Source organism: Myxocyprinus asiaticus, chromosome 30 (assembly GCF_019703515.2).
Source record: "Myxocyprinus asiaticus isolate MX2 ecotype Aquarium Trade chromosome 30, UBuf_Myxa_2, whole genome shotgun sequence".
NCBI classification, from domain to species: Eukaryota; Metazoa; Chordata; class Actinopteri; order Cypriniformes; family Catostomidae; genus Myxocyprinus; species Myxocyprinus asiaticus.
This window is the reverse complement of record NC_059373.1, coordinates 20315513-20328511: the sequence shown is the minus strand read 5'-3', so window position 1 is coordinate 20328511 and position 12999 is coordinate 20315513. Positions and strand designations below refer to the sequence as shown.

At 36.5% G+C, this 12999-nt stretch overlaps 1 protein-coding gene across 2 annotated transcripts in view; it reads left to right on the top strand.

Moving 5' to 3' along the window:
* Window positions 1–12999, top strand: part of LOC127421476 (syndetin-like) — a 207381-nt gene that overhangs the window by 35212 nt on the left and 159170 nt on the right. For both annotated transcript variants that reach the window (XM_051664540.1, XM_051664541.1), the window contains exons 6-9: window positions 9524–9594; window positions 10290–10407; window positions 10518–10553; window positions 11533–11615. In XM_051664540.1, the coding sequence (XP_051520500.1) occupies window positions 9524–9594; window positions 10290–10407; window positions 10518–10553; window positions 11533–11615 (308 nt within the window). The remainder of the gene's footprint in view (window positions 1–9523; window positions 9595–10289; window positions 10408–10517; window positions 10554–11532; window positions 11616–12999) is intronic.

Here is a 12999-nt window from a genome sequence, read left to right as displayed (position 1 = left end):
TGAACCACAGACAACGTCAGAGGCATCTTACCTGGGCTAAGGAGAAGAAGAACTGGACTGTTGCCCAGTGTTCCAAAGTCCTCTTTTCAGATAAGAGCAAGTTTTGTATTTCATTTGGAAACCAAGGTCCTAGAGTCTGGAGGAAGGGTGGAGAAGCTCATAGCCCAAGTTGCTTGAAGTCCAGTGTTAAGTTTCCACAGTCTGTGATGATTTGGTGTGTAATGTCATCTGCTGGTGTTGGTCCATTGTGTTTTTTGAAAACCAAAGTCACTGCACCCGTTTACCAAGAAATTTTGGAGCACTTCATGCTTCCTTCTGCTGACCAGCTTTTTAAAGATGCTGATTTCATTTTCCAGCAGGATTTGGCACCTGCCCACACTGCCAAAAGCACCAAAAGTTGGTTAAATGACCATGGTGTTGGTGTGCTTGACTGGCCAGCAAACTCACCAGACCTGAACCCCATAGAGAATCTATGGGGTATTGTCAAGAGGAAAATGAGAAACAAGAGACCAAAAAATGCAGATGAGCTGAAGGCCACTGTCAAAGAAACCTGGGCTTCCATACCACCTCAGCAGTGCCACAAACTGATCACCTCCATGCCACGCCGAATTGAGGCAGTAATTAAAGCAAAAGGAGCCCCTACCAAGTATTGAGTACATATACAGTAAATGAACATACTTTCCAGAAGGCCAACAATTCACTAAAAATGTTTTTTTTCTTGGTCTTATGATGTATTCTAATTTTTTGAGATAGTGAATTGGTGGGTTTTTGTTAAATGTGAGCCAAAATCATCACAATTAAAAGAACCAAAGACTTAAACTACCTCAGTCTGTGTGTATTGAATTTATTTAATACACGAGTTTCACAATTTGAGTTGAATTACTGAAATAAATGAACTTTTCCACGACATTCTAATTTATTGAGATGCACCTGTATTTATAGCCCCATGAAGGTTCTTGTAGCCCCAACAAGAGTACACATTTACCAGTGTAACCTTCATCAGAAGATACCCGAGGACAATAGTTTTAGGAAAACCCACTCTGTGTTGTTTAAAATGAGTTTTTTTAATACTTAAGCAAAGACCAGGAGCCAGGTATAACAGATGTCTAAGGTATTGGCAATAAATTAATTGCTGTCGGACCAGATAGATTTATGAGAAGATTTAGGGTCCGTGAAGGAGGTAGCGGGTTGTGCTGAGAAATAACAGACAGGCACTGAGCTGGATTTGAACTTGGAATGTTATTTTGTTCCTTTTGATAGAGCGTGAAAATGATTTTTTAAAAAAATAAAAGAAATTACAATATTACTCAAACAATGTATAATACTGATTAACTATGTAAACTTTCCCTTAAGTGCACTTTTCTTTTACCCCGAAAATATACACAGACTGGTATTTTCAATATCAAAATGAAATTAAAGGAAATAAAAGAAATGTTTCTCAAAATATCACAGCTGTTTCAATGTAAAAGGATCTTGATATCAATCAAACTGGTTATGGGTAACCATACACCATCAATAGTTCAGTGTTCTGTAAAATACTGATCAGTTTCTTCTCTTTTTCCTTATTTGTCAATTCTCTCCAGGAAAGGAGCTAATCAGTTCTCTAAATTGGAATTGTCTTACTTCCAAAAGCAGGGCTGATGAATGAAAGAAAGGAAATTATCCTCTTCTTTATGATTTGTTGTCCTCTTTTCTCTGTACAATGTAGAATTTGGGTGACTCGCCATCAAATGTGAAGTTTCAGCTCACAGGAGTAACACAAACCGTAGAACCAAGAAAATAGGAAAATCACAAGGAAGGAAAAAAAAAACCTGGCCTGATCACAGACCAGAGCATTAATTTAGTGGATTCAAGAATAGTTTCACATCAAAGATCAAAATAACCAAATTAAACAATTATACATACAAATACAAATACCATTTTTACAAGAAATGATGTATTATAATAATTTACCTCTATATTAATCGTTTTGTTTCCTCTTACACAGGCGCATGTATCCAACAATGGCATCGGTGAACTGCAGTGAACAAGGAATAAGGTTCACAATGTTCACTATGACCACATTTATAACCACTTGGATTATTCTAAATACACCATGAAAAAGGAATAAACACTATGTTTACTGCAACTAAATAACTATTATTGACTCAATCATCGTATTATGCAGTTTTTATACACTTTATAACTATTAATTATATTACGCTGACTCACTGAGTGAAAATGTGACTCAATTTTCAATTGGCTTCTTCAGATACTGGATGGTACAAAATAAATGAACTTGAGCACTTTTTAACTATTTCTATACACTTTTCAGAGATTTTGAACTATATTTCTTTAACTTAGTTTGTGAAGATCAGCTCACGTCTTTCCTCTGTCATGCTCAGCTCTCTCTCCTGTTGTCTCGCACGCACGCGGACACGCAGGGCGCGTGATGACTGAGAGCTCTCATTGGTCAAATCACTAATCAACTAAATAACTTAAATCGACTTCATTATAATTTTCATTAATAACTTTTACATTTCTTTTCACCTTCATTAGGGAAATATGATGTTACTAAATTATGAATTAATTAAACTTAATTCCTTTTAATTACCCATTATTTAACCAGGGTTACACGGGGATCACCAAAGTACTATTTTTAAACCCTTGCTGACTCAAACAACTGACATTGACTCCTAAAAGGGTCCGGATGTAGAGAGAAGTAAAGGATGTTTATTTGTGTTCCTCCTTTTTGAAGAGCTTTTACTTCCTATAAGCCTGCAGGTGCTTTACCACAAGCCATTTTACACCTCAGCAGTTTGTGTCTGTTCTGAGCCTTTCAGAGATAAGATGGGATTTCAGCCTTGCTTTTGAGCTACAGTATATTACAGTCTCTCTATGCCTTCTGGATACTGTGATACATTTTGTTCTGTGCCCATCAATGAAATTGTCAAACAGAGGTGCATCACATCACAGAAATTGTCTTTCTCTCTATTACCTTCTTCCTATGCAGATAATCATTTAGCGGATACTTTTATCCAAACCATCATATAATTTACTTAAGGAAATACAGGCACAACCTCCCCTTGAACAACCTGGGCTTGCTCATGTTATCTTGCTTGAAAGCACAATGATGATGCCTATGGATTCTGCTTTGCTGTGTTTAAACCTTCAATCTTTAAGTTACTAACCCAGATTTTTGTCGACTACGCCACATCATCCCATAAATGGCTCAACATCCAAGATCAGCCAGTAGGCTAAGGCCATAAACATACTTTATGCAAGTATGCATATGCAGATGCAAGCTCTTGGCCAATGCATTGCCACCATGTGGTCCGGTTGAACATGCTGAACATGTGTTCTTGCGTTACTGTGGCAGTAATAAACCTCAGTACTCAAGGGGGCAATAGAGTTACCTTTAAAAGTCTGTGCCATTAAACTGGATGTGTTATTATTCAGGTAAGTTGCTATAAATATATTAACTTTAACTTACTGGCTCAGCAATATTATCTTCAAACTGTTGCTTGGCCATAACAATAGTTGACTTAAAAGAGAGAATTTGCCGCAGAAGTGGACAGTTTACACTGATGTTCAATATCCACCTTTTTCCTATGTCCAGAGATGCTTAGCGTGAAATGTGGGCATTACTTCTGTTATCAACACAGTTTTGTTATGGCATACGTCCATTCATTCTTTATGGTGTTGGGGTTTCGAGGAGAGTGTGTCTGATTTCATGATGACATACATCAATCACTAAGTCAGTGTGTTACTGAATGATAATAAACTGCAAAAAAAAGTCATAAATGACAAAGAAAGCGTGAACAAAACCGGCACGCTGTTTCTCCCAGATGCGATGGAAATTTAATCTAAGCACAAATGCAACATTTGGAGCAAAATTATACATTGTTTTAGCTGAGAACCTCTGTTAGTTCAGCTTCAGATGTATGTGCTTGTCATCTTGTCACCCTGCATGTTGAGATCAGACACACAGATGAAGAGCCGTGAAGTTCTTGGGTATGCAATCACTTTTTCAAGTTGTACGATTGGACAGTTTTTTCTTTTTAAATTCGTACGCAAGTTTAATTGTTTGTTTGGCGCAGTGGTTGATTGACATGTGAGAGGTGGTGCTTCACATACAGCACGGAATGCGAGGTGGACACATGCGTTTTTGACTACCTCTGTATGTGTTTTTTGTGATTCAATCACAAACGTTTTTCAACTGTATTAAGCGCTGACAATTTGCGATCGGACTATCCATAATGCTATAGAGCAACCGTGGAAGTCACACCCATATCCATTTCCCCAGTAAGACCCCAGGTAAAAAGGTGGATAGCACCTCTTGCACCAATGTTGAGAATGCAACATGTAATTGCGTTGTGTTAGTTGCGCTCTTACACATTTTTGAGCTTGCGTAGTTAAATAAATGCCTTATACTTGCCTCATTGACTGAAACTGAGGATGCAGGTTGTCATTGAACTAATAAGTCAAATGAGTCTGACTAATTTGTGTGGGTTGGTAGATGAGATTTTTAGCTGCTGTCTGTTTTCATTTTTCTTTCTTTCTGTAACATTGGAAAATAAAAGACTCCAAGGACTTGCTTGACAAGCTCAGTTTTCTTTTCTGTGTTTGACGTATTTCCTAGGAACAGGGAACATGGGTTAAATTGGGCCAGAATGGTCTGGAATGGCATTGCAGCACCTTTAATTTAAAAGGTGGTGGGGGAATTGGCAAGTTGTTTGTCAACCCATTTCATTTTCAACTTGCCTCAGTCCAGTTTTTGTTTTATTCGTTTCACACATTCCATCGACATTTAGCAAGTGTAATTGCTCAAAACACCTTATTAAGTTCATTAGTTGTGGACCCTGGTAGAGGCGACATATTTAAGAGTGGCTACATTCTCTAGAGCAGCACGAGACAGTGCGCAATGAGACACACGTTCCACTTCTATTACAGCGCGGTCCACTCTGTTCAACAGAAATAGTGAAATATGCAAACTACATGTTGTTGCAATTTTGCTTGTTTTATTAAGATGCTGTATAACCAGAGAAGATTTGAATCCAGAACTTCAGAATCAAAAACAAAGATCATACATCTGGTCCAACACACTGTGAGGGTTTCATCTTTGTGTATGATGAAGCTTTTTTTTATTTTTGTATATATATATATAAATATGATTTGTGTTCTTTTAGAAATGTTTGTTTGTTTTGTAGCAACTATACATGGGGTCCACATGTGAAAATGCCTCTGTTGTGCAATATTTTATAATTTAATTGTTACATACAGTATATTTTCATTGCAGATTATATCATAAGGATAACAATTTAAGTAAAAGTTAAAGCTTGATATGTACTGGTGGCCAAAAGTTTGGAATAATGTACAGATTTTGCTCTTATGGAAAGAAATTCATACTTTTATTCACCAAAGTGGCATTCAACTGATCACAATGTATAGTCAGGACATTAATAACGTTCAGTTATATCAATAAAGTGTTCAGAACTTCTTAAACTACTTCAAAGAGTTCTCATCAAAAAATCCTCCACATGCAGCAATGACAGCTTTGCAGATCCTTGGCATTCTAGCTGTCAGTTTGTCCAGATACTCAGGTGACATTTCACCTCACGCTTCCTGTCTTGTCAGGTCCTTCTCACGCACCTTACAGTCTAGCTGATCCCACAAAAGCTCAATGAGGTTAAGATCCATAACACTCTTTTCCAATTATCTGTTGTCCAATGTCTGTGTTTCTTTGCCCACTCTAACCTTTTCTTTTTATTTTTCTGTTTCAAAAGTGGCTTTTTCTTTGCAATTCTTCCCATAAGGCCTGCACCCCTGAGTCTTCTCTTTACTGTTGTACATGAAACTGGTGTTGAGCAGGTAGAATTCAATGAAACTGTCAGCTGAAAACATGTCAGCTGTGTTTGATATGATGGCAAGTGATTTTCTAGTACCAAATGAGCAATTAGCATGATAAGATGTTGGAGTGATGGCTGCTGGAAATGGGGCCTAAATTTGATCAAAAATGACTTTTTTCAAATAGTTATGGTGCTGTTTTATTACATCAGTAATGTCCTGACTGTAATTTGTGATCAGTTGAATGCCACTTTGGTGAATTAAAGTACCAATTTCCTTCTGAAACAGCAAAATCTGTACATTATTCCAAACCTTTGGTACCTGTGTGTGTGTGTGTGTGTGTGTGTGTGTGTGTGTGTGTGTGTGTGTGTATGTGTATATATGCATGCATGCATTACAAAATTGCTATATTCCAAAAACTTCTGGAATTCATGTTAATGCAGCCTTTTACAAGGCTGATAATATAATTTGAATAATGCTATTTTTTATTTTAGGGTTCCCTCACCTAGGGTTCCCAATTTATCTGCTGAACAGAACAACCCCTAGCCAGTAAGCTTTAGTTAGAACACAGCCATTGTTTGCTACTGGGGCGGGACTTTTTAAAGAACATTTGATTGGACAAAAAGTGTAAGATGAAATGGCAATGGCAAAAGGAATCATCAGTTTTTTGGGTCTGTTTTCCTGGAAAGCAAAGACTGTACATTTTAAATGTGTTTATCTGATAAAAAATATTTTTTATTTTTCAACTTTTAGAAGTACAGATATAGATGGCGTCAAAGTTAACAGACACAGACTAAAATCTACAAAACTACAATTTTGATGTGATACAACAATGTGTACAGTTTAGCAGGGCAAAATAGGGAGAGTAAGCTTGACTGGGCTTCAGTTCTCTGGAAGCCCAGATGCACGTCTGAACAGTTGCATCATTGACTGGAACTGAGGGTACAGGGTTATCAGTGAACTAATAAGACAAATGACTACTAATTTTTGTGGGAAGGTAGATGAAATTTTAAGTCATGGCTGCTGCCAGTTGTTTTTCTTCTGTCTGTGTCAGTTGAAACTTAAAACCAAAAGATTTTTCTGAACCTCGAATCATGCCAGTAGATGCTGAGCTTCTTAGAAACTGTGAATTACTCTTGTTTAAGCTCAGAAGTTGACTGGATCCCTTGAGGAGCCTATGACTCAGAGGGGCTATGGCTCGGCCAGCATCCTATTCTAGCCAGGGCAAATCCAAGGACACTTTAGAAACTCCCTGTCTCAAAGATACAGAGATTCCACCGGAATGCCACAGCTCTGTTTATAAGACATGTTTACTTAATACAGACATCCTCTTGACCTCACACCTTCCATGTGTTTACCAGTAGACCGAACATCAAAACACTTTTTTTTTTTTATCTCAAGGAGCCTTCCAACTCTTCAGGGGTAATCCTGCAGCTCGTCTGAAGAATGAATGTTTTTCTGTTTGTCCTGCCCTTTCCATGGAATCCATTTTTTTTTAACCTTGTATTCTTTTGCCAGATAATTATCTTTAATGTGACATTGGGATGATGTCTCAGTGCTGAAGGCTTGCACTGTGTTGGCCAGAGCTAATGTTGCGTCGAAAGACTGGGTCACTCAGTGTGGGTTCACCTCAGGCTGTGACAGCTGTGCACTTCAGTGCTATAAGGGGGAACAAAGTCTTGCAAAAAGCCCTGAACTTCAACTGTCTATTAGTTTGAGGACATGGCATAAACTCGGGCATGATATTTCTCTTACACATCTTTGAACTGTCTTTCTTATTCTCATAAGAAAAGCTGTTACCATTATCAATATCCTCTCACTCATACCTTATTGTTCATTGTGGTCTTGAAAAGAAATAGCTTAATAGAAGAGAGGGTGTCTGCTCTGGCCTGCCCTGAACCAATTAAGCACAGAGGTTAGAGTCCCAGCTCTCCATAAGAGCTAATATACTGTATACTGTAGTTGTGATATTGGTTTTTCAGTGGCCGGTGTGATAACTGGAGTACGGAGTGGCTGATGGCGGATAAAATGCTATGTATAGCATCGTTACGTATTCACGCTGACATTTTGGTAGACTTTATAATGACAGCGCAGGCTGCAAATATAAACACACATCTAAATATCATTCCACTTAATATATTTCTTATAAAAAATAAAAGTCAGTATTTTCAAAGCTCTCGGTTTTTTTATTTTTATTTTGGTGGGCATAAGTGGAATGTAATGATAATTAAGATATATACCTCAAAAGCCTGTTATATCTTATTTGATGCATGCATTTCAGTGTAATTTTTCTATAAAATAATGCACACAAGCACAAGTTGCTTCAATTCAGCAAATACTCATTTTGAAATATCAGTAACGATATAAATGGTAATTTTACTTTATCAAAATCAGCAAAGATTTCACAGCAAAAAGACATGCATCACAAAACAAAGTAGGACATTTTGGAATGGTCTTTTATATCCAGAAGAACTTCCACCAAGAGGCAGTAGACATCTAGTACATTGCATACAACAGGGTTTTCAGCAAAGTATTGATCATGTTAATGATTTAGAGGCTATAGAAAATCATATATCAAATTTGAAAATATGTTGTTTTGCACTTCATAATTGTCACCATTATCCTTTCTGTCTCACCTTATAGTTAATACACTGTAAAAATTATTTTCTTAATCAGTATTTTTTATAGTGTTGTCCAGCAAAAAGATCTAAACATCCCTTAAAACAAGAAATTCCCCATTGGCATAATGATTTTCTTGTAGTGTAGTGGGCCTGCAAATATAGCCTAATAAAAGAGTGTGTCTCCATTCTGGTCTGAACCCATAAAGCACAGAGGTTGCAGTTATCTATGGCTACGTTCACACAGTCAGTGTTTGGGACTGACAACTGTATTTACTTACAGGTGTGTGTCTTGAAATGTCCCGTTCATACAACAGCTTACAGTAGCAGTTCAAATGCTGTCTGTATGAACAAACGACCAAAGTCACAACCGTATTCTAACAACTGTAACCACAGTGACAGTGACTAAAAAATGGTGACGTCCATAACACCGGCATGTCTGATCACAATTGCCACCACGTTATTAAATAAATGAGTCCATTCGAGGTGCGAGTTCATCCATCAGATCATAATTAACCGACAGCGGCTTTGAATGCTTTTTAACCACATGTAGAGCGTGGCTTTTGTGTAGTGCAGCTCGCGCAGTGAGCAGTCAGTGGAAAACAGCGGCTGAATCTTCGGATGACACGCAGCTCATTTCTCCGTCTCCGTGAGTTAAGAAACCCCACACGAGACATATGCGTGTACAGTGCAGCATGTCTCTCACTGTACATGACGTAACTAACAACTAGTCGTCCAGTACGGTTCCGTTAACACAGCACAGGTTTGCTGAGAATGCGGTTGTGAGACCTGATAATTTGCGGGTGTCAGTTCGGTTATAGAATGCGGTCGTCACACCCGTAAATAACCTTCCTGTGTGTGAATGTAACCGTATTAAGCACTCAAAACAGGTCTGAAAACTGTATTCTGCTGCTGTGTGAACGTGGCCCATATGAGCTAATATGCAGGCAGCTATTTGGAAGGAAGGTTGTGGCCACTGTCTCGATATTAGTGTGTACTTCAAAGGGTTTCAAAGTAACTCTTGTTTAATGTTCAGGAAAAATTCTGTCAAAAACTTGAAAATCAATGTTGTGTTGTAGGAGCTTGAGAGAGTGACATCTCTACAGACCAACCTGCAGCTGGCTGCAGTCATCTGCATAAATGCACGAAGGTCAGAGAACTTCTATCTCTATAAAAACCAGAAACTGTTCTTGGTACTTTCCATGAATAGGATACAAAACGGGACCTGAAAGTCTTTTAATTCTTTTTCAACAAATTGTCAGTGAAAGGACATGGTTAACCTTGACCAGAACATTTTGATATTTAACTTTAGGTGGTGTACTAAATATTATCTGAGCCATTTTATTTTCCTAAATTTCATTTTAAATGTGCGTTTCAATTTTTGTAATCTTGCCCCCAAAATTTGGGATGTTTAATTACAGTAAAAAAAAATTTAAAAAAAAGATTCAAATTTGAACACAGATTCTGTGATTTTATTATTTTCAAGTAATGCTCATAAAAGTTAACATTAAATAGACAGTCAAACTGTTGAAATAAAAATAATTAAATTGATAAAATTTGTTGGAGATGGGACAGGACAAAATCACTTGAAGGGCACATATAGACATTTAGCATGTTTAAAATCAACTACTTTTCATACTTGGTTATGTTAGATAAAAATAATCCACCTTACAGAAAGTCCTAAAACACAAGATTTGTGCCTTTTAATACTTATAAAAAAAAAAAAAAACCTTTTGTAAAAACAGATTTCATCATATTTGTGTAAAGTGCCAATTTTGGTAATCAGTTTGGTATTTCCATAAGCAGTAGAATAGGGCTGAGTCTGTTATTCTGTTCTGCTTCCAGGCAACTTCGTTCCGCTAAAGAGGACTTCACTGAAGCCAGTCTGGGACTGCTGGCCAATCAAAGACGCCGACAGCTGTTAACAGGATTGTTGAAGTCTTTGAGGACCATAAAGACTCTGGTAATCACTTCATCAGCATGGTTAATGGCTAAACAGAGCAATTCTCTATAAAGAGTTCATTTTCTACTGCCCAGTCTCATAGGCCATCTTTCCTTCTCTGTCTTTTACAGCAAAGAACTGATGTCAGACTAAGTGAGATGCTGGAGGTAAGTTGATATGTTTACCAGTGATCTATCCAAATATGCAGAGCACAAATACACCCAATATTTAAAGAAGGACCACAAGAGAACTCAAACACAACTGCATGTGTATTAGTTGGACAAAGATGCTTTGGACTGAGATGTTTCTCATACCCTCTACTTCTTTTTAGCATTGTGAGGAAGCACCAAATAATTGATTTTTAACCATGTATGTAATAAACAGAAATACTAAACAATATCAAAACAATGCTATTTTTATTAACATATAAAAATAATAAAATTGTATTACAAAATAATAATAATAATAATGTGTGTGTTTAAGTAGGATACTCCTTGTTATAGAAACAGCTAGTCAGTAATTACAATGATGTAAGCCTCACAAACCTTAAATACGCATAACACAGTAAAGTTTTTGTTGTTATTGTTAATTTCTTGTCTGATATGACCAAAAGAAATTAATTGTGGTTCAGTGAGTAAGTCACATGGTAATTCAGTAAGTGAGCCGTTAAAGGCTCATTTTAGAATACATTTATGAATCAGTTTAACCTATGCATTAAAAGAGCTGGCTCAGTTGTTTGTAAATACAACACTATGCCCAGTCTCATTTACATTCAGTTCAGACTGCAAGCTCACAACTAAGATCAGCTAACAGCTAAACACTAAAACACAGTTTATTTTGCTGTGGTGCTGTAGGTTCACTAGCAGTGTAAGAAACGCTGTCAGAGTATTTTAATATGGAGGCGGAAGAATGCAGGCATTAAAGAAACATTAACAGCACTGAATGTCATGAAAATCCTTTGGTTCCAATCTCCCAACCCTACTAATTATAATGTTTAGTCTGTTTATGTCCTCTAAATTTAAATTACTCATGTAAAATGAATTTAATTGTCTCATTGGAAGATAACATTACCACATAAGCAATGTAATGGCATTCATTAAACCATTAGCTCATTATTCAGATAAAATGTAACTGTTTATTTTACAGGAGGAAGACTATGCAGGTGCCATCCAGTTGTGTTTAGAATGCCAGAAGGCCGCCAGCACTTTCAAGCACTACAACTGTATAAGGTTTGTAGAGAACTGCTGACTGAATTGATTAGAGATCCAGTGCCTAAAACTCACTAATTAAGAAATATGCCCTTGAATATAATGGGATTTATTTGAATTTTTGAATTAAAAAATAAATGCTAGCTTTTTGTTTCAGCTCTTCATAATGAGCAATTTTTGTACCTGGTAATTGAAATTTAGTATCTGTCCTTAGGATTAGCATTAAGCTTCATAATAAGTATGATAATATCATATAAAACTTGACACACCTTGTGAACCGTTGCTTTTCTTATGAAAGTTGTAAGGTTTGAGCCGTCTGAAACCTTAAAAATGCTTCCTTTTGCAGACAATAGATGAAGGTAGAAATCAGTGTTGGGTGTAATGCATTACTAAGTAATTAATTACTGTAATTAAATAACTTTTTCATTGATTTCAATTTTTCAGTAATTTAATTACAGTTACTTCTGATGTAATTGTGTTAAATACTGTATAGACTCTAGAACAATTCTATATAAAACAACAGTTCATTTAAAATCGAAATTTAATATCTAATGTTAAAATATATGTTTTCCAATTTAACACTGCCCCTGTAAATTCTTTGGCCAGTTCATGAATAATTGATTTGATTTTATATGATTTATTTTAAAGAATTAAAACATCAGTTTCATGTCTATCCTTGTATTTTTCATCTGGTCGAGGTTGATAAGGGTTTAAGAAAGTAATTAGTAATAAGTAATGCAATTACTTTTCAGCAGAGTAATTAGTACAGTAATCTAATTTCATTGTAGAAGATGTAATAAGTAGTTAGTAATTAATGACTTTTTTAGACTAACTTACCCAACACTGGTAGTAAGGCATCAAGGTACATCCAAATCCCATATTTGCAAACATCTTGCCTGTTAAGATACCTTCATCTGATGATTTTATGAAGGCATTATAGATGTATCCTTCGCTTCCCATAATATCCCACAATCTTGTACACTTTTTTCCAACTTATTCCATTTATACCCAGAAATGAGCATTGTAGTACATATTCACTTGAATTTGTTTTAGATCATTAGATATGACATTGCGGTGTCTTGGAAGCCTGTTCCGCCATGCAGAGGCAAAAATGAATGACTATACTTTTTGTTAAAATTGAGTTAAAACCGAAATCGGATCTGTCATCAAACCTATACAGATGGGTTTTGGTTCAACTATGTTCAGATTTATTGCTCAGAAATTACAGTAGCTACAAATCCACATTAAAACTTTGACTCCGTTTTAGTTACTGGTTTTTGCCAATGTGGGGCAGTGTCTGAAAACAGTTTCCTTATGATGTGCCTTCATAGAAACACACAGTATATTGACTATAGGTCGGCTGATAGTGGATTTTGCAGACATGAAAAATAAGGTGGTGGAAAGG